This window comes from Vanellus vanellus (genome assembly GCF_965231255.1).
Source record: "Vanellus vanellus genome assembly, chromosome: 7".
Classification (NCBI taxonomy): domain Eukaryota; kingdom Metazoa; phylum Chordata; class Aves; order Charadriiformes; family Charadriidae; genus Vanellus; species Vanellus vanellus.
Window position 1 is genome coordinate 758958 of NC_138912.1, and position 19199 is coordinate 778156.

At 56.5% G+C, this 19199-nt stretch overlaps 1 protein-coding gene across 1 annotated transcript in view; it reads left to right on the forward strand.

Annotated features, from left to right (window-relative positions):
- Positions 1-345: 345 nt before the first annotated feature.
- Positions 346-19199, forward strand: part of STK32C (serine/threonine kinase 32C) — a gene marked incomplete at both ends in the record, with an annotated part of 96218 nt that continues 77364 nt past the window's right edge. The window contains one exon of the mRNA XM_082486140.1: positions 346-430. Within this exon, the coding sequence (XP_082342266.1) occupies positions 346-430 (85 nt within the window). The remainder of the gene's footprint in view (positions 431-19199) is intronic.

The following is a 19199-nucleotide window of genomic DNA, read 5'->3' on the forward strand; positions in this document are numbered from 1 at the left end:
GTCCCGCCCCGCCGCCGCTCCCGCCTCCCGCCGCCGCTCCGCCCGGCCCCCGCCGCTCCGCCCGGCCCGGCTCCCGTCGGCGCCGCTCCGCTCTGCTGCGCTCCCCGCCGCCCCGCTCCGCTCCGCTCCGCTCCGCTCCGCCGCGCCGCGGGCAGGGGGTCGGGAGGCGGCGGCGCCGGGCGCTGCCATGCGGGCGGGCGGCGCCGGGGCGCGGGGCGGGTGAGGGCGGCGGCGGCGGCGGGGGCTGGCGGGGGCTGGCGGCGGCTCGCAGCGCCTGGTCCCGCCCGCGGGAGCCGCCGGGCCGGCGGGGAGCGGCGCGCAGGGCATGCCATCCGCCTCGCCCCGATGTTTCACTGGGGCAAGTGGAAGAAGAGGATGGGAGCGAGCGCCTCCTCCTCCAAGAGACCCGTCTTCGACGAGCGGGAGGACGGTGAGTGCGGGCCGGGGTGCCCCTGCCCTCCCCCGGGGCGCTCTGCCTTCCCCCGGGGTGTCCCGGCTAAGGGATGCTCCCCCCGCCCCGGGATGTCCCCCCCCGCCCCGGGATGCCCCTGCCCGGCGCCCGTTGAGTCCCGCTCCGCCCGTCCCGTCCCGTCCCGTCCCGTCGGGGCCGCCCAGCGGCGCGGTGCGAGCCCGGGCGGAGCGGGCAGCGGGACCGTCCCCCCGGGTGTGCCGGTCCGGTCCGGGCTCCCCGCGGGGCGCGGGGGCGGCTGCCGTTAAAATGCCGCGTAACTCCGCGGCGGGCAGCGGGGGGACCGTTTAGCAGAGAAGTTCCAACCCGTGCAAGGCAGTCTCTGGTTCTGACAGGTACGGATGAAGTGCCGCTGGCCGTCGGGCTTCTCAGAACTCCTTGTCCTTGGAAAATGCTGCGTTGGGCTTTTTTTCTCCCCAAATACAAGTTTGTTTTTTTTCTAGAAATACACCATGAAATACCCGAGTTGCATTAGACTTCTCGGAGGAAGGAAACTGTGACCGTGGGCGGGGGGGGGGACTCGGGAGGGGTGCTGGGCCGGCAGACGGGGTGCTGGGCGGCTGGGGCTCTCCCGACGCGCCAACAACGCTGCGTTAGCCCCCCAACCAAGCGCTGGCAACAATCCCCAGGTTCTGGAATTTTGCACTAGATAAACTTGGAGTTAAATATATATATGTTAATTTGAGCCTTCAGGGCACGGTGATGTTCTCGGTTACATGAGCCCTGGGTCTGCCGGCATTGCCTCCGTGAGGGCGATCAAAGCCGAGACTGTGCTGCTGCTGACAGCTGGAGGAGTGTTACATCAGGTGAACTACTGGAGAAGGAGCTGGCTGATCCCACCAACAAGTACTCATTAGCAATCCAGAGTACAGCACCGGGTTGTTGACCCTTGCATCTCTTACTACGCAAGTGTAGAGACCACATCTGTTGCGTGACACCTCGCTGCCCGGGGCTGCGCTGTGGGGTGACTGAAACGCACAACAAAATAGCTCTTGGAAGGAAAACTGCAAAATCCATCCGACCCCCCCGTCCCTTTATACTAACGGTGAGGGTGAGCTCGGGTGGATGCGGCTGCCGGGAGCGCGCAGTGCCCGGGGGCTTTACCAGAGTCTTGTGGTCAAAGTGGAAAAACCATCTCATCTTGGAGGTGGTGGGTCAGTGGGAACAGCAAGCGAGCCGAGGGGAAAGGCTTAAATGGGAGAACGCTTAAACGGGAGGCTTTGCTACGTAATGCACAAAGCATTTTGTGCTGGTCTGAGCCTCTATACATTGAGCTTCGCAGGTGAATGACCATTGACAAACACCTGATAACATCTCATAAGGCATTTTCAAGCAATGCGTTTGCAATAGTGGAGACTTATTAGGACATTACTTTGTTAGTATTGCCTGCTTTTCCATCATTGCTTGTTAGTGTGTGCTCAGAGCAATTTCAGTGTTGTTCTGGTGAACTCATATTTACTGGCACAGCATGGTTGCTATGGAGATCTTTTAAGACATTCCAATAACTTCCTTACATAAAGAAGCCAGTTAATACTTTGGCTCTGTGTGTGACATAATGTGGAAGAATTATGAGTGATGACAATTTAAAGTGAAATAAATTAGGAAAAAAAAAAAAAAGAGAAAGATAGGTTAGTGTATGAAATGTTACCCATAGGTGGTTCCCAGGGAGGGATATACAAGAATGAGCCTGACTGTCTAAATCCAATGGTTAATCCCTTTTAATTATGATAGGGTGTATGTAAATAGAAGGCAAACCTTTATTCTAGTGAGTAGTAACACAAGGCCCGGTGTTTACTCTCAGATAAATCAGACTGCAAACGTGTGGATTTTCGAGGGGAGAAAACCCTCACAGCCCTCGCGCCTGCCTTCCTTGGGACCGCCTTCACCACTTGACTGAGTTACTGCCTCCGGCGCGGCCGGCGCGGCCGAGCCCCAGCGCGGCGGGGTTCCTGGGGGTGGGCAGAGCCGCGTCTGCTCTGGCTGTAAAACGCCCGGCCCTGGGGGGTTTCTGCTGTTAACCGCCCAGTCAGAAGTCGCCCTTTCCCTCCAGCCTGCGCCGGCCCAGCCTCAGCCGCCCGCTGTTGGGCCTCCCCTTGGTGAGCTGGAGGGGCTTCTGCCGTCGTGCCCCTGTCTCGGTGTAGCGGTGGGTTGGGACCGTGGCTGCCCGGCACCCTCGGGTGGGATGCGCAGACTGCGCTCGCCGAGCCCGTGACTCCGAGGGTAACTTCACGTTCCCGAGCCTGTCCTGTGGATCTTCTCTCAACCCTCTCTGCTTTTTTCAGCATCTTTTTTGCTCGTGCTGGGGCTGAACCCGTGGCTTGGGCAGGGATCGGGCCCGGGGCAGGTCGGCGCTGGTGCAGCCGGCGTGCAGCGCTGCTCTCGTCCGTGCAGGGACCGGCGGTGTGGAGCTGTGCCGTGGGAGTCGCGCCCTGGGAACGGCTGTCCTGCTCCCTCCTCGCTTCCCCCCATGGGTGCTGTCTTGCCCCCTGCCCCCGGTTTTCCCCCCGTTCAGGTAACTTCCCTTGACTGTGAAGGCGGGTGCGGGCCGGGAGCGACTGGGCCTCGGTCGGGGCTGCAGTGGGGGACAGTGCATCTTCCTGACGCCCTTTTGGTACTGCGCTCGGTGCGGCGTGCACATCGTGCTGTTCCACGTTTGCGCATACCACCTCTGAAATATTTCTGAGCATGTCAGAGTTGGGATTCAACTAATAGAAAGGCTGACTCCCAAAGGAGAGTGTCTGCGCGTTTTGTGTGCGCTTCCAGAAAGCACCGGTACGGGCGGGATCGGTTCCCCTCGCTTCGTGAGCGTCGGCTTCAGCTGGTGCCATTTACACAGACAACTCCGCGTCTTCAGTAGCTGCTGCGTACGCACCCGCGGGGTGCGAGCTCCCGCCCGTCCGGCTGGAGATGCTGCCTCGGGATGCCGGGTCAGCAGCTAGCTTTTGGCGAGGTACGCCGTACGCTGTACCCTGTTTCTGAACAGAGGAGTTAGTGAATGGGGTGGGAGAAAGAAAAAAGTACGGGAAAAAGAATATAAAAAGAGCAGGAAGGAGAAAGTAAGGCAAAAGAGTAGAAGGGCTGCGAGGCTGAGCAGTCTCGGAGTTCGGGTGTGCTGAGTGAGGGGGCCTCGGTAAGCTGACGTGAGTCGTCGTGGGCTTTATCATCGTCGCCGGGTGCTGTTTTCCATCAGGAAAACCAGGGCTTTGTCTGCAAGGGCTTTTTAGGGTTTTTTATCTGTACCCCTAAGAACCTTTTAGAAGCTTCGTACTTGGTCAGTGGATTTGTTCACCGGCACCGAAGAGGCGCAGTCCGGCGGCTGCTGTGCCGTGGTGACCCGTCGGCGCTCCGCGGCCCGGCCCGGGCACCGGGCGCTCTCAGCGCGGCAGTCGCGGGGCTCAGGGTTCACCTGGGCAGAAAGCATGTTCTGTTGTTGTTCTGGGACATGGCCACGCAAGGTTTATTGGCACCCCCCGTGTTTATTTATTTATTTTATTTTACTTTTTTATACTAAATGGGGAAAACCAGTAATTGTGAAGCCAACAGGAATGTTTCAACCCAAATATTTAAAGAGACATTTAGCAGAGTTGCTCGGACTTGGGAAGCGGGGCTGAGTACTAGGAAGTAACGCGGCACACTTATTGTGAGCGCTGTTAGCGCTGCCCGGAGTTGTGTTCTGTGAGAGAGGGGGGAAGACGCAGCACGGTGTCTCTGTATATGCAGTTGTATCTAAAGAGGAATTTCAAGAGTGCGTTTTGGTTGTGGTTTCTCCTGAGTCAAAGTGGCTTACCAAAAAAGTGTCTGTAAATATCCGTGAGAACACGTAAAGCCATCTGCTGCTCTCTGCTGAGCCGTTTCTTCCTGCGCTTATGCCGAGGTGCGGGCTCCGAGGGCTCTCTGCCTCACACTCGATGAGATTTCCAGCTGATTTACAAGATTTTAACGCTGCACCCCAATGACTTTCATCATGATTAGTATTTTGTCTCCATCGCTTCTTTACCCATCCCTTATTTGACTCTCTCTGCCAGAGTGCAGGCGGCTTTTTGTAAGGGGGTCAAGTGCACTCTCCTGCCTTTATCCTATTTGCATCAAAATCCACTTTTTAAAACAAGTTCCCGGTTTTACAGCCCACGGGTGCAGCTCTTCAGTAAACCGCTCCGGCTCCAAGAAGCGCGTGCTCGGGGTCGGTCTTCGGGCCAGGTGAGGCGGCCGTGGGTGCTGCTGTTTCCCTCTCAGGGAACAATCTCTGTTTGAAACGCTTTGCCATGGGTAACACGGGGAGGGGGCACCAGGCTGGAGTTTGGGAGAGCAAAAAGACCCAAGTGCAAGGGCAGCCGGCAGCGTTGAGGAGGACGCGCAGGACGAGGGGTGCCGGGGCGGAGGGCAGCCCCGTCCGGGGGGCTGTGGGGCCGCGGGGTGGGTGCGTGCCCCCTCCTGGCTCGGGGCCGGGGCTCTGCCGGCGGGTCGGCTTCTGTCGGCCGTGGGGCACCGTGCTGCGCGCGGGCCAGCGATGCTGTGTGACGGTGGCGGTTGGTGTCCCCGTGGCCTGCGGGCGTCGGTGGACGTGGGTCTCAGACGTCCAAAGGAGCCGCTCTGCGAGTGCCCCCTGCGAGTTTCCAAGCTGAGAAACACTATTGTGTAAAAACGTGTTTCTGTGGTAAGAGAAGAAAACTTACACGTCTGGATGACGCTCTCCCAGCGGTGCAGTTTGCCGAAGTGCTCCGGCTCCGGGGACGTGCGGGGCCCGGGGGCTGTCGGAGCCCGAGCAGGGCCGGAGGGACGGTCCCGCTGTGCCCCCCCGCCGGCCGCCTCCTCGGGGACCGCGGGCGGTGGGGAGCCGCGGCAGCTGTGCCACGGCGCCCGTCCCCATGGAAACGGGCGAGAAGCTGCAAAACCTGGGGGAACATGCTTAAAATAATCCCCATTTTAATTTCAAACCGTGTGCTGGCAGGCGGTAGGGTTACACGCACCCCAGGGCATGCGTCCCTCCTGCCTCACCCCGCTGGGCTGGTGAGCGAAAGCTGGAGCGCTTCACTTGCCGAGCTGCCTGGTGTACAGAGAATGAACCATTCAGCTGGACCTGCCTCTTGCTACAGCCTGTCATCCCACAGCCCTCTTTTGCTGGGAGCTGCTGGGCAGTGGCTGCCTCCAGTTGCGGCTTTGGGGAGGGTGCATCAAGCAGAGTGTGGCCAGCAGGTCCAGGGAGGTCATCCTCCCCCTCTGCTCTGCCCTGGGGAGGCCACATCTGGAGCACTGTGTCCAGTTTGGGGCTCCCCGGGTCAAGAAGGACAGGGAACTGCTGGAGAGGGCCCAGCAAAGGGCTACGGAGATGATGAGGGGACTGGAGCATCTCTGTGCTGAGGAGAGGCTGAGGGCCGTGGGGCTGTTCAGTCTGGAGAGGAGAAGGCTGAGGGGGGGTCTCATCAACGCTTATCAATACTGACAGGGCGGGTGCCGGGGGGGGAACAGTCTGTGTGCACTGGTGCCCCGTGACAGGACAAGAGGGAACGGGCACAAACGTGACCATAGGAGGTTCCATCAACACATGAGGTGGAACTTCTTTGCTGTGGGGGTGGCAGAGCACTGGCACAGCTGCCCAGAGAGGGGGGGAGTCTCCCCCTCTGGAGCCATTCCAGACCCGCCTGGACGTGTCCTGTGCCACTGCTGGAGGTGCCCCTGCTCTGGCGGGGGGTGGCACTGGGGGGGCTCCAGAGGGCCCTTCCGACCCCCACCAGTCTGGGGTTCTGTGACTCTCAGATCCATGTGTCATTGTCACCTCACATCACTTAGAAGTCAAGAATTCAGTCATGGCAGATTGGCAAGCTGTTTACATTCCTCCTTTTACTTACCATTTTCCGACGGGCTGGGAGCAAGGTGTCCCGCGTTCTCCACAGCACCAGGCATTGGTTTTTCTGATCAGGATTCTCCCCCATAATTGTTTGTTCCAGGGGTTGGGACCTTCACGGAAACAGGGGTGTGCTGCGGGACCGTCGGAGGTGTCAGAGCGACAGAGACGTGGAGATGATGGGGAGCAAAGCCTGACCTCCTCCTGCGTCCCGTCCCGTACCTCTGCGGTGACCCAAACCCCTCCCGCCAGGTTTGCCCCAGGTCTGGGGGCATCCCACTGCGCTGCCGGGAGAGGGACCGCGGGAGAGGGGACAGTCCTGGCCGTGACCCAGGCCTGGACCAGGAGAAGCTTTCCCCCCTCCCTGAAGGTGATAAGCGTCGTAAACCACGTGCTGTCCTTTCGGCCCGTCTCCCGCGGGGCGGCCGGCATGGCCTGGCCGGGTCCCCTGATCCCTGGGGGCCGGGGCTGCCCCACAGCGTTGTCCCTGCTGCAGCCGCCGCCGCCTGCGCCCCTCCTGCCGCGGTGGGCTCGCCGGTGGGGCGAAGCAGCCTCGGGGCTGGATCCTCTTGTGCCGGGCACCAGCACCGGATCTCCCCTGGCTTCACCGTCTCGGCTGGGCAGGGGTTTCAAGCCCTGGGAAGGAAACGTTGCCCTTGTGATTGGAAAATTATGGGCTAATGCCCAGTAAGGTGGTTATAAAATCCCAAATCCGATTTATTTAGTGTCAGGTACAGATGCGTTAAGCATCTGTGCTCTGCAAATGGCTTACGAAAGTAATCACTGATCAGATTGCAAGGCAAACTTTTTTGGTAGCCTGACTCTTACGTGGCTGTGGGTTGAGAGCACAGATGTCTCTCCCTGTTATTTAAAAACAAGAGAAAAAAGCCCTTATGTATTATCAAAGTGGTAGCTAAGTAAGTAAGTGGGGGGAGAAGGGAGTGGGAATCACAAGGAGGTGTCAGAAAAGCTGTGTTTAGTATTGTCAGCAGGGCTTTGTTTTTGCTTTACATCTTGCTTCCCCCAGATCCGCCGCTTTTTGTGTGTGCTTTGCCCAGAGACAAGCTCCTGCCACGCGTTCGCTGCCCCCAACCTCCCCAGCGGAGCCCATGCTCCTTGTTCAGCGCAAGGACTGAAAACCTTCCCATGCGTGAAGCTTCTCAGTGTGCCGTGTAGCGCAGAAATCGGTTAAATCCAGAGAAGTCAGTAACTGCAAGTCATGAAAGCGCGTGGTAATAAGCACAACGTTTGGGTTACTGGCTCTTTTTCTCCTTCAGAAATAATTAATAACTTTGCTGTCACTCTCCACCCTGAAGGCCACGGTCTGTTCTCAGTAGCACTGGAAGAAACCTGAAGAAAAACCGTTCAGGATTGCGCTGGTGAAAGGGGACAAAACGTCTCCCTTTGAACACTGAAAATTGCAGTTATGAAAACCCGTTGCTATTGCTCACCTAAAAGCATGCTTTATCTTTCACTTGTGTTGGCTTAAAAACATATATTTTTGTTTAAGTCTTCTAATTCTCAGCTATTTACAGAACTAAACTGCCTTTCATAGAGAGACTACAGATTGCATAGAGGCTGGAAATGTCACGTTTCCAGCGTTTCGTTATGTGTCTTGTTCTTGCAAATCTTGGTCGTGTTCTCACGTTGCCTTTGCCGTTTCCCGTTTTGCGATGTCACCGCGAGCAGAGGAGCGGCCGGGCTGGATGGCTGTGCGGGGCTGTGCCCCGCGGTGCTGCTCTCCCGCCTTTGCTGGCTGTGCCCGTCGCGGTGAGCTCCGCTGCCCGACGCAGCCGTGGGGCGCGCGAGCTGCAGGTTGTTGTACCTTTACATTCCGTGGAGGTCCGGCACACGCAGCAGACCTGGTCGGTGTCCTTTCTCCAAACGCGAATCCATCATGTACGTGGGCGTTCCGCTTTGGGGAGCGGGGCTGGGACGAGCGGCGGCCGGCTGGCGATGGCGATGGCGATGCTCTCAGGCGGGGGCTCCCAGGGGGTGGGTGTGTGAGCACCGCTGGGGTCACCGCACCCTTCAGGTGGTGCCGCTGAGGGGCCGGTCCGTGCGGCGTGCCCGTGCTGAGCCTACCGGCTCTCTGCCTGCAGAGGTTCCGGCTCCCAACCGGCACACCCCGGTCCTGGCCGCCTGCGGTGGTGCTGCGGGAGGCAGGAGGGAGGCGAGGGCTGCGGCAGCTCAGCCCAGAGCCGGCTCCCTTTGGGCGCTGGTTCGCTCTCGGGCATATTTGGGCTCTCAGTGCTAGGTTGGGGGGACCCTTCTCCTCCTCCTCCCCCCCGCTCCCCAGCCCAGACCCCGTGCACTCGAGTCCGGCACGCCCGGGAGGGGGGCCAGGGGGGGACGCTCCGTCCCACAGGGCGCCGCGCTGGATGGGGATGGGATTTCACATCCTCCCTCCGGTAGGAACAGCTCAGGCGTCTCCTGGAGGTGATGGAGGTCCTGCGGGGCCTCGAGGGGCTCACGTGCCTATGGGCGGTCTGAAGAGAGGAGATCAGTGTGGCAGAAACGCTGAGGGCAGCTGAGGCTGCCCATGAAGCTGAAGTAAGAAAAAATTAACAAACCCAACTGAATTCATGGGTCACTCCACTGATAGGGAGGGAAAGGGCAATCAAGAAGAAGTTATTGGAAGTACAGTTCGGGTAAAATGTTAGACCAAATTAATACTTGGTCTATTGTGTAAAGGCCACATTCCTCACAACTGGCTTCAAACAGACTTTTGTGAGTTCAGAAGAACATGCAGGAGCATGCTGCTGGGGATCTAAACACCATACCGACCACTTCCCCGGTGCTGTGGTGACCTCCCCTCCCTGCTGGCATTCCCACCGATGCCCACCGCTGTGCTCTCCGGGGGTGCTGGAGCACGGAAATGGAGCTGATGGTGCCGGTCACTCGTAGGCACCAGCACGGGCAGCTGCCGGCCGGGAGAACCTGCACTGGCACTGCCCGGCTGTGAAGGCGCTCACGAGATCGTGCTGTGGCCGGCAGAACGTCAGCGTGTGTCACTTGACAAGTAAAACCTTCCCGGAAATGAAAAAAGTTGGTCTTTTTGTGGTTTGGGACGTTATGCTATGAAACTGGGGTTTGGAAGTGGGGAGCGGGTGAACATGGCTACAGCTGGGTCGGCTCTCGCCCGACGGGGGGTCGCGTGCGGAGCATCGCCTGGAGGAGGGGTACATGGTGCGTGCTCACGAGTCCTCACAGGTAGGGGCATAACGTGTGTTTCCTCTTAAATACCCCTTTATTTCTCGTGGGAATACCTGAAATCGGTGGGTAACATGGTAAAGTGGAGGGTAACATTTGTGCAGAACTCAGATTCTTGCGGCAGTGTTCCTCTGCCCCGGGGTCAGGACTTGGGCTCTCCGCTCACCGTGGTCACAACTGGGTCTTCGTGAGTGTGTCCTGTCTTCGTGAGTGTGTCCCGCCTGGAGGTGCTCGGGCAGGGGCCGTCGCTGAGCCCGTCGTTCACAATCAGCCTGAGAGATGTAGGAGCGGGTACGACTTTTCCCATTGCTTTCCCGCGGACCTGCTCTCCACCGCAGTTTCAAACGCTTTGTCGTTCACCAGAGTCTGCGAAACATCTTTAAAGCTGTGGGGTTTGTTAATGTGCAGTTTCTACCACCTTACCCAGGGATCCTGTAACGAGGTACCTACGTTAGCCGCGAATGATAACTTCCTGTGTGTGGCGTGGCTGAAGGTTGTCGAGAAGCGACGCGGGCGCAGTGGCAGCAGCAGAGGGACGGCGCACGGTGTGTGAGCGCGAGGCGCTGTGCCTGCGGCGCACGGTACCTGTGCTCAGGGAGAACGGCGAGCGCTGAGCTCTGCTTTGGCATTTGTGCCCTTCAGTGAAGAGAGGCAGGAGAGCTCGCGAGCGGCTTCGCTTCTCCTAACAAGAGAAGATAAATGTCAGTGTCCTCTTTCCCTCTCCCACTGTTCTTCAGGAATTAAATTGCTTTAGGTGACAGTTACGGAAAATTAAAAGTGCTTAGGGTGTGTGGGAACAGACGGCTCTGAATACCGCTAAGCAATGAGATATGACAGCGTGTGAATGTTGATGTGCTCATTTACATCTAGTCTGTTGTTCAGGGTCTTTTCCAGTACCTGGGCCGCGTGAAGAGCTGCGGACGCTGAATGATGTTCAGAGCTGAGCGGTTTGCTGGTTTGGCGGTGCACACTGAGTTCCCGTAGGCTGACGGTTAGCCATGCCGGGTGTTTAACTTAAACAGCAATGTAGCACACTTACAGCTCAGCTGACAGGTCGGGAAGCTGATAATTTTCATTTATTATTGGTTCTGGTGCACCAGCAGAGAGCGGATGGGCGTCCGAGGCTGGTGGGGCTCCAAGTAGCTCTCGAGTTAACCTGCAGAAGGCTGTTCCAGCACAGGAAGTTCCTCATCGACCCAGGTTTTCATGTCCGTACGGCCTAGCTGTCCGAAGATATAAGCGATCTTCCATACGGATATGGGTAATATGCTGGTTGCGGCATACTGGAGCACTGGAGAAAGTGCACTGCGGAGCTCTGAAGCAAAGCGGCGAGGATGAGAGTACAGGCGCAGAAGTATGACGCTGTGTAGTTTCATAGATATGGTGCGTTGCTTTGGGTCTCCCCCTTTCTGGATGGTCTGTACGAGGGAACGTACAGCTCTCTGCTCCGAAAAAAATGTTTCTTTCTTCCTTTCTTTGTTTCAGGTTAAATCCCTGACCAAAACAAACCTACCACACGGGAAAAAAAACCCTTAGCAAACGCAAACAAAACCCACAGCTAAACGAAAGTTGGCACCACTGCTTAAAACACTGACTTATGATATGTCCTGTGAATTTAGAGGGATTACTTGGAGGTTACACAAGGCCATCATATATATATATATATATATATATAATGTCAAATACCCGGGGGAGGAGGTGGGAGCACGGGGAAGGAAGTGAACAGGGAAACTCAGTAGTAATGGAAGAAAATTACACTGAAAATAACTATCGTAGTATGTGGGAACGTAACACCCAGGACACTTCCTAGCGCCTAAGGTTATCGCATATAGGCGGGATAGTCGGTGTAAGAGCATGTGAAGGTGCTGACTTAGGCCCCCTTTATGGTCGTTTGAAGAATTACCAATGTGGTTTTAACTTTGGTGCTGGGATGTACTGACAGAAGTCAGAAGGAAGGGGCTTGGGCGGGCTTGGGCTGAAGCTCAGGTTCCGCCTCAGAGCGAACCCTTCTCTGGGAGGATCGGGTAAAACACTTAGGGAGGTGGGGGCTGCAATGAATGCTAATGACAATTACCAAACAGCAAAGTCAGTTATATAGTTGGAGAGTCCCCTTCATTAGATGTCAGTTAATCATCCAGGAGACCGCCTGGGTCAGTGAAGATCCTTCAAAATCTGTTTTCTGCCGACCGCACGAGTAGCACGGTGCCCGTGCACAGCTCAGGAGCCGCTGTATGGTTTGTGGAATGCGTTTTGATTTTCCTCGCAAATGGCTCTTTATTGCCACCACCGTTTCTGCACTATTTCAGGTACAGAAAAGCCACTTGCAAAGCGCCGGATGGCACGTGTGCTGCCGCGGCGTGATGCTCCCCGTCAGCGCCCGCTGCGGACACCCTCGGCCCACTGCCACGGGAAGCGGAACCGGCCCGAGCGCGCCCGGTGCCGCAGTGCGTCTGGCTGTGGCAGTGCTCCCTCCCGCAGGCTGCGGGGGCTCAGCCACCTCCCGAGTCAGACGTCGATGGGTAAATCTCCTCTTGCCGTCGCTGCCGCTGATGTGGGCTGGACACAACATTGCCTCTTTGACTTGGTGCGTTTTTGCTGTCAGAAGGATGTTGCATCTCTTCTGAAAGACCTTTTTTTAAGCTGCGGTATGTAGCACGCTAAATTACCGTTTAAAACCAATCTCATACAGTCCACTAGAAAGCCATATACTGCATGTTCGCTTTATATTTTACTGGTCCCCCAGTCTTAATGGAAACTGGCAGGCAAGACCGGAAAGTAGGAGACGCAGAAAATTACATACTTTAGAGTTGGATTGTTTGCGCTGTAGGAAAACGTGCTTTATGCTTTACAGAAAATAAAGCTAAAGCCTGGTCCCAAATAATTTGCACTTTAAAGGCGTGGTGCCGCATGCTGTAATCACATGCATAATTCATACACGTTCAAGCAGTCCCCGTAATTTCATGTTCAAGCCTGATTCTAGATTTGCTCAGAACTCCGCACTGCCATGGATCGGTGGCTCCTCCGGCACAGAAAGCAGCTCGGCAGGACTGCCGCTGCCGGTGGTGTGTCTCCCTAAGGGCAGGGAGGTTCCCCGTCATCCCCGCTCGGGCGGGCTGGCCGGTCACTCCGACGGTGTCCAGAGTGTGGCGACTGCTGGGGCTGACCTTGGCACCTTTTCGTTTATTTTCACACACCGTCGCACCTTTAACTGGTAATAAACACTAGCAGGAAAGTCAGCGTGGGATTGAGCTGTTGCTATGAGCTCAGCACAACGCTTCGAGTTCCCCAAATGGCAAAGATGCCCGTTTGAGAAGCGGACCCGTGTTGTGGGAAGAGACGCGGATGAAGCAGCGCGCGGTGGGCAGTGACGGGGGCCGGTGAGCCGGCGCTGACCGGGTTTCCCTCCCCGGCGTGCCGGTGTGCTCGGCTCGCTCCTCCAACACGGGTACCGGCCAGGGCTCTCCTTCCTCTGCCTGCGGCTGGTTCGTTAGACCCTCTGGCGCTCTGGAGGCTGCCGTAAGTTGTCAGTCGCTGCTGGGACACCGACGTGTCGGGGGTTTGTGATAGTCCCTCGGTAACACCTCACAAACCAGTAGCAGCAAAAAATCTCTGTCGCCAGCAGCGGTACGTGCAGTGCGGGGCGAGCGCGGGGTGCTGCCGGCGCTTGCAGTCACTGTGCGGTTTGTTCAGTCGGTTTTTATCGCACGTTAAATGCCATGGCAGGAAAATTGCAAGCAGGTGTCAAAACAAGCACAGTTGCGACGAGGCCACCTTAGGGATTGATTAATGAATATTTTCAGCGTGTTGTATATTTTTCTACGTGGCTTTCTGATGTAAAGATCAATGTGTGAAAGTATTTAAAAAATAACAGGTTTCTTTTAACTAGAACAAATTGCTTCTGTTTATGAAAATGTTGAGTAGCGTCAACAAACAATTCGGTCGCTGATTGCCCCTCAGTAATACTTTGGAAATCATTTTAGTTAGTGTTTCCTTTGGCCTTGGTTTGGATTTTTCTACGTGCTTAGTTCGGCAGCTCCAAAGGTACCGCCGCCTCACCCCCTCCTCTCTGCGGGAGGCCTCTGTCCTCCTCCTCCTCCTCCTCCTCCTCCTCCTCCTCCTCCTCCCCCCCCCCACGGCGAAGTGGGAGTTTTCTGGTGCCGGCTCCGCTCACGCTGTCCCACCGAGGTGCACGGGGGTTTGTTCCCAGGGGTGGACCAGCGCTGGCGGATGGGCGGCCCCGGAGCCCGGTGGTGTCGGGAGTGGGTGATGGGGATGCTGAGCGAATGCGGAGCCCTGTGGGATGCGCTCAGGGCCCACAAGCCGTCCGTGCTGGGTACCAGTGCCCGGAGCTGCCGTGCGGTGCGAGGAGGGGAGGGGGTCTCCCGAGGGCCGTCTCCGCTCCCCACGCGCGCACCGCTGCAGTTCGTAAGGGGGCGAGGGCTGCGTCCCGCAGCGGTACCTGTGCAGCCGGAGGGGGGGCGATGCCTTCCGCTCTGCGTGCCACTGCAGTAGAGACAAGGTTCCCCTCTTTCTTGTGTTTAAAGTCCTTTTCCGGAGATGTTGTCTTTCCAGAGTGAGTTGGTACGTAACCGCGTTCAAGAGAATTTCTTACCACAGAAAGAGGATGGCTGCTTTCCCCAGAGAAGTCGAAGTTGGTGAGTAACTGTGTTTGACATCCCTGCTGTCTGGGAATTTGGGTCTGCGCTCTTGTTGAGTTGCAATGAATCCTGAGCGGTTACGGTCATCCACCCGCGGGGTGGGCAGGCTCAGTGCCCGCGAGGCTCGGCACGCGCAGGTGCGCCGCTGTGGTCTCTCCACTGAGCGAATCTGTTCTGGCACCTCCAAAATAAAGAATGGATTTGTTGTCGGCTTCAGGGGGAACCGAAGGAGATCGATGCTCCTGCCTGGGGTCCAGCCTACCCCGGCAAAAATATCTTCAGGTATTCGTGACTCTCTTGTGGCTCCTTTTTCCTTTCCAGATTTGTCTACATGACAAGTGTGTGTGACTGACAGCCGCTCATTTATACTGGTTTGGTCCTAATTGTTCCTTCTTTGCAGAAGGGAGACCCTTCCCTCGGCAGAGCTGTGTGAAATCCATCGCCCGACTCGATGTGTGGCAGAACGCAGAAGGCGCGTGGGGACCCGGGCAGTCACAGGGAGACTGACCCCCCCGGCCCCAGGAGTGCGCTCTGTCCTCCCCCGGTCCTGGCGTTCGCCGGCCTCGGAGCCGATGTCCGCTGGTGCCGTGCGCTGCCGCCGTGCTCATCGGGGCTTTGGGGCAGGCTGGGCCCCCTCGGGATGGTTTGGTTTCCTTCCAAACCTTCGGTGAGCCGCGGCGGTGCTGGCCCACGGAGGGTGTCCCCTCTTCAGCTGTGTTTCTCAAAGCCGCGCAGGTCAGTTGAGTAGCAGCAGCGTTTCCCACAGGCATTAAAGTGCTGCGGCGGCTCTGATGAGCAGCGCATCCGTAGATCCCAGCGGGAGGTATTTCGGGAGCGTGTCTGCTGCTGGCGAGCCTCCGGGACAAAGATAGGACCGTGCGCCTAAAATAGCGCCCTGGAGCCGGGCGCGGTGCGAGCCCCACCGGTGGCTGCTCTTGGGAAGAAAATCCGGAGTTTGTTTTCAAGTCGTCATCGCTGTGTTGACAGGGCTGTCGCGGGGAAAGCTATCTCAACCGGGAATGTATAAATTAACTCCAAGTATGATGTACGCACATGCTGATAGCGCACATTGCTCACATCGCAAAGTAAGTAAATAAAGGAGTCCTTAACTTTTAAATATCTATATAATTGGCTGCCCGTTGAAGAAGAAAAGCCTTTTTACTGTTGCAGTTCGGTGCACGCTCTCCTCTAAAGCTGTCCGTTGGGGAGCTGCTTTGGACCGCGGGCACGGCGTCAGCGCCGTGCTCCGAGGGGCTGCGGCCGCGCGTGGTGCCCTTCCCGGGCAGCGCAGCACCGCCAGTCCGCTCCTCGGCCGCGGAGGAAGGAATTCATGGCTAGTGCCACTGCATCCATTAATGTGCGTACCTTAAAAACACAAACAACCCCAAACCAGACATCAGCTGTATTTCCATGGCGCTAATCCATCCCGTTGCCAAGAAATGAGTACAGCTGACAACTCCAACCCCTTTTCATGAGATTTTTTATTTTCTTTTCAATTTTTTTTACAGTACTCAAGTGGAACGAAATGCTGTAGCAGAGACCGCCCTTAAACGCTGTAATTGTGGTATATGCAGCAGTGCGAGAGCTGCAGTATAGATGTGCTAAAATGCAAGAAAACTGCGTTTCATTTTTAAGTGTCTCCTTCATTGCAACTCCTGCGGGTGAAATGCTTCTTAGACACCCACGGACGATAAGCAATGATAGAAGCGTTTCTGTTAACGGAACTGCCGCTGCGTTAGTGTCTGCTTGCCTTCGCGTTAAAGCCAAGTGGTTAATGCTGGTAACCCTAGGGATTCGCTGCTGCCGTGGAAAAGTGGACAGACTGAGCTGACTGATGTATAAACACCTTTTTTTGGTTTATTTCCGCAATGTTCTGATAGTCGTTACCAGCCACCGTGAAATCACAGGAGGAACAAGGCCATCTTTCATGTCCCACAGTTGAATTTGCTGGGGTGGCAAGTGGTAAAAGCCTCTTTTGATTAACAACCAGAAGCAGCTGATCGTAGAAAATATTCTTGGAGACTCGTTGTTACAAAGAGTTCTTGTCTCAGGGCCGTTACACTGAGTCCGCGGGAAACTGATGGGTCTGGATTTATTTGGAAACAGCAGTGATAGTCAGAAAACATAAAACAAATGATAGAATATGAGATATTGAATAGAATAATGATGGTTGTTCCCCAAAAGACCATTTTTTTTCTGTCTTGGACCTCTTAAAGGCTCTTTTGTAATCAAAAACAATGGTAATGCTGAATTCTGTCTTGTTCTCAGCCATTTTTAAGTTCTCGTTTGAAACCCAAACGCTCTGTGCCCTCGTCAGGAGTGTAATATAGGGTGTACAGATGGAGGGAGTGTTGGATGGAAGACCCGGAGGGTGACTGAGAAGCCACCAGTACAACTTGACTGCGGTAGTGGTGTTATGGAAGCGCCATGGAGGCCAACAGTGAAATTACGGTCAAATAGACGTGAGGGAGCAGAGGAGGGAGATGCTGTTCCGGTGGAAGCGGTGGATAGGCAGCGCGTCACCGGGGGACCGGAGGGAGCGTCCCTGGGGCTGGTGGCCCGCGGTGCCCCGGTGTCGCTGTGCGGCAGCAGGGGGACACCGGCCGGTGGTGCGGGCGGGCAGGGGGAGAGCAGGGACGTCTCCTGGGCTGGCAGCCGGGGACCCAGGCGGGGGTCACCAGCCGCCGCCGCTCCACGTGGGGCGGCACGTCCCGTGCCAGCACCGCGCTGCAGGGTGAGGCGCGGGGCGCTCTGCGGGGAGCGGGGGCTCTGCTCCTCGCCCGGCCCTGCGTGCCCATGGCGCGGGCGCTCGGGGGAGAACTCCTGCGGTACCAACAGCCGCAGCGCTCTTTATCCTAAAAATACAGGGGACTTTGCGCGCTCGCGTATGGTCAATCACACGCCAGTTGCCGCTGTGAGCCTAATAATTTTTTCACAATGCCTCAGCGTTTGTTTCTGCATAAAACATGAAGTTGAACAGAAGTCGGTAGCTCCTTTTCTTCCCGGCTTTGAGCAGCCTTTGCTGCTCTCTTTAGGTACACAGAAAAAATATGCCAAGTCTGAGGACTTCAATTACCTACGGTTACTGGATTTAATGTGGCTCACTCTTCCTTGGAAAAGCATCGTTAATTATTAATATTGCTAATTTTCCAATTAATTAATGTTTAAAATCTTCCAAATGCGGTGTCAGGGCCTTTCCAAGTGATACGGTACCAAGATTAGCAGCGGTCTGTCTACTTTGCGTGGTATTGCAAGGCGTTTCCCCGATGTTTTAATACAAGGCACAGGTTTTTTTCCTTCTCCAAAATGGCTCCATCTCTCTCAGATGTATTTGTGTGACTGCACGTCGGGAGTTGGGGTACTGTTACAGCACGATAAAGTGCATTGGATTTCACGTTAGCAACTGGTGCATCTCTACAATTACTCTTGCTGCTCGTTATTATCTTTATCTCCATAGCAACCAGGAGGTCTGGTCACGGACCCACGGCTGCTGTGCGCGGTGATGGGGAAGCGCGGGAGCAGCAGGCAGGATCCCCGCGGCCGGTTCCTCCCGTACTGCCGCCTGCTCGGGTACGGTGCCGCTCGGCGCTGTCAGCAGGGCTGTGTCTCTCCCTTTGGCAGAGCTCCATCAGAACTCTTCCCATCCTGTAAAAAGCTACTAAGACCTTTTTTTTCTCATTTTTCTTAACCAGATAGCATCACTCCGTAACTTCCCATACGGTTCCTACTCCCAATCGGAGCTCTGAGCCGTCCAAACGCCCCGTCTCCGCGCCTGGTCGTACCGCAGCTGAGGAGGGCGGCCAGGCAGGAGTGTCTCCTGCCCTTCAGTCTGCGTCTTGACAGAGAAGCGCGAGCGTCCCCATGGCTCTCAGCTTGTCAGCCTGTTACTGGTAATACGACCTGACAACCCTTAAAGAAAAAAAGACTGGAGAATCTGTTCTGCTGCAGTCTCGGGGCACTGCTTTCCACAGGTTGACTGTTGCTATATAAAGAAGTCGTCTGTTGTTTCTAAATTTACTCTGTTAATGTCACAGGGCATAAAGAAAAATAGCAAGAATAAATCGACGTTTATGGCAGGGAGTGATCCAGGGAACGGGCCCGTCGCGGCCGTACCCGTCTGGCCGGGCGCTCCTTGGGTGTTTCTGGTTAATGGCTCCAGCCCGGAAAGTCGTCTGCGTGCACTGCTGTTCCGCATGACATTTCTCCTCTGTGCGCTGTGCAATTCTCCCTGATTTTAAGCAAAATCCAGGCATTGTCAAATTTTTTGAAGGCAGAAAAAGGGGAGCGAAGCGGCAGGCTGGGGCGGCTGCGGGACGGTGATGGGGTGGTCGCCGTTCGCGGGCAGAGCCGCGCGCCCACGGCAGTGCCGGCACACGCCGAGGGGAGGGCGCACGGGGGACAGGAGCCAGGGCAGGAGCTGAAAGCACCTCCCAGGCTTTGGGGAGGCCACGCCGCGGGTTTTGTTAGCGTCCAGGCCGTTGCCAATCTCACGTAAAGGGTCTGCAAGCCATGGCAACGTGTGGATACGGGCGCTGTACCGCCCTGAGGAGTCTGCCCGGCCGGCACCATCAGAGTGCTCTCGGCTCTTCTCTGCCGCCAGCGATAACCTTCTCACGGCACAGGGAAAAGATCAGATCTGTAACTGCAGTCGAGGATAATCATTACACTGAAGAAATTCATAGAGCCATAGAATGGTTCGAGTTGGAAGGGACCTTGAAGACCACCCAGTTCCCCCCCCGCCCCGGGCAGGGCTACCTCCCGCCAGCCCAGGGTGCTCCCAGCTCCGTCCAACCCGGCCTTGAACCCCTCCAGGGATGGGGCAGCCACAGCTCCTCGGGGCATCGTGTTTCAGTGTCATTGCCTATGTGGCCATAAATAACATAGGCACATCTGAAAAAAATTTTAATTCTTGTCACTAGGATATGGATGTAACCTATCTGGACAACATCTCCTTCTGGCCCTCAGATACCCTTCAGCTTGCCTTTCCCTGGTGTTCCTCGTACGGACCCGCTGTTGG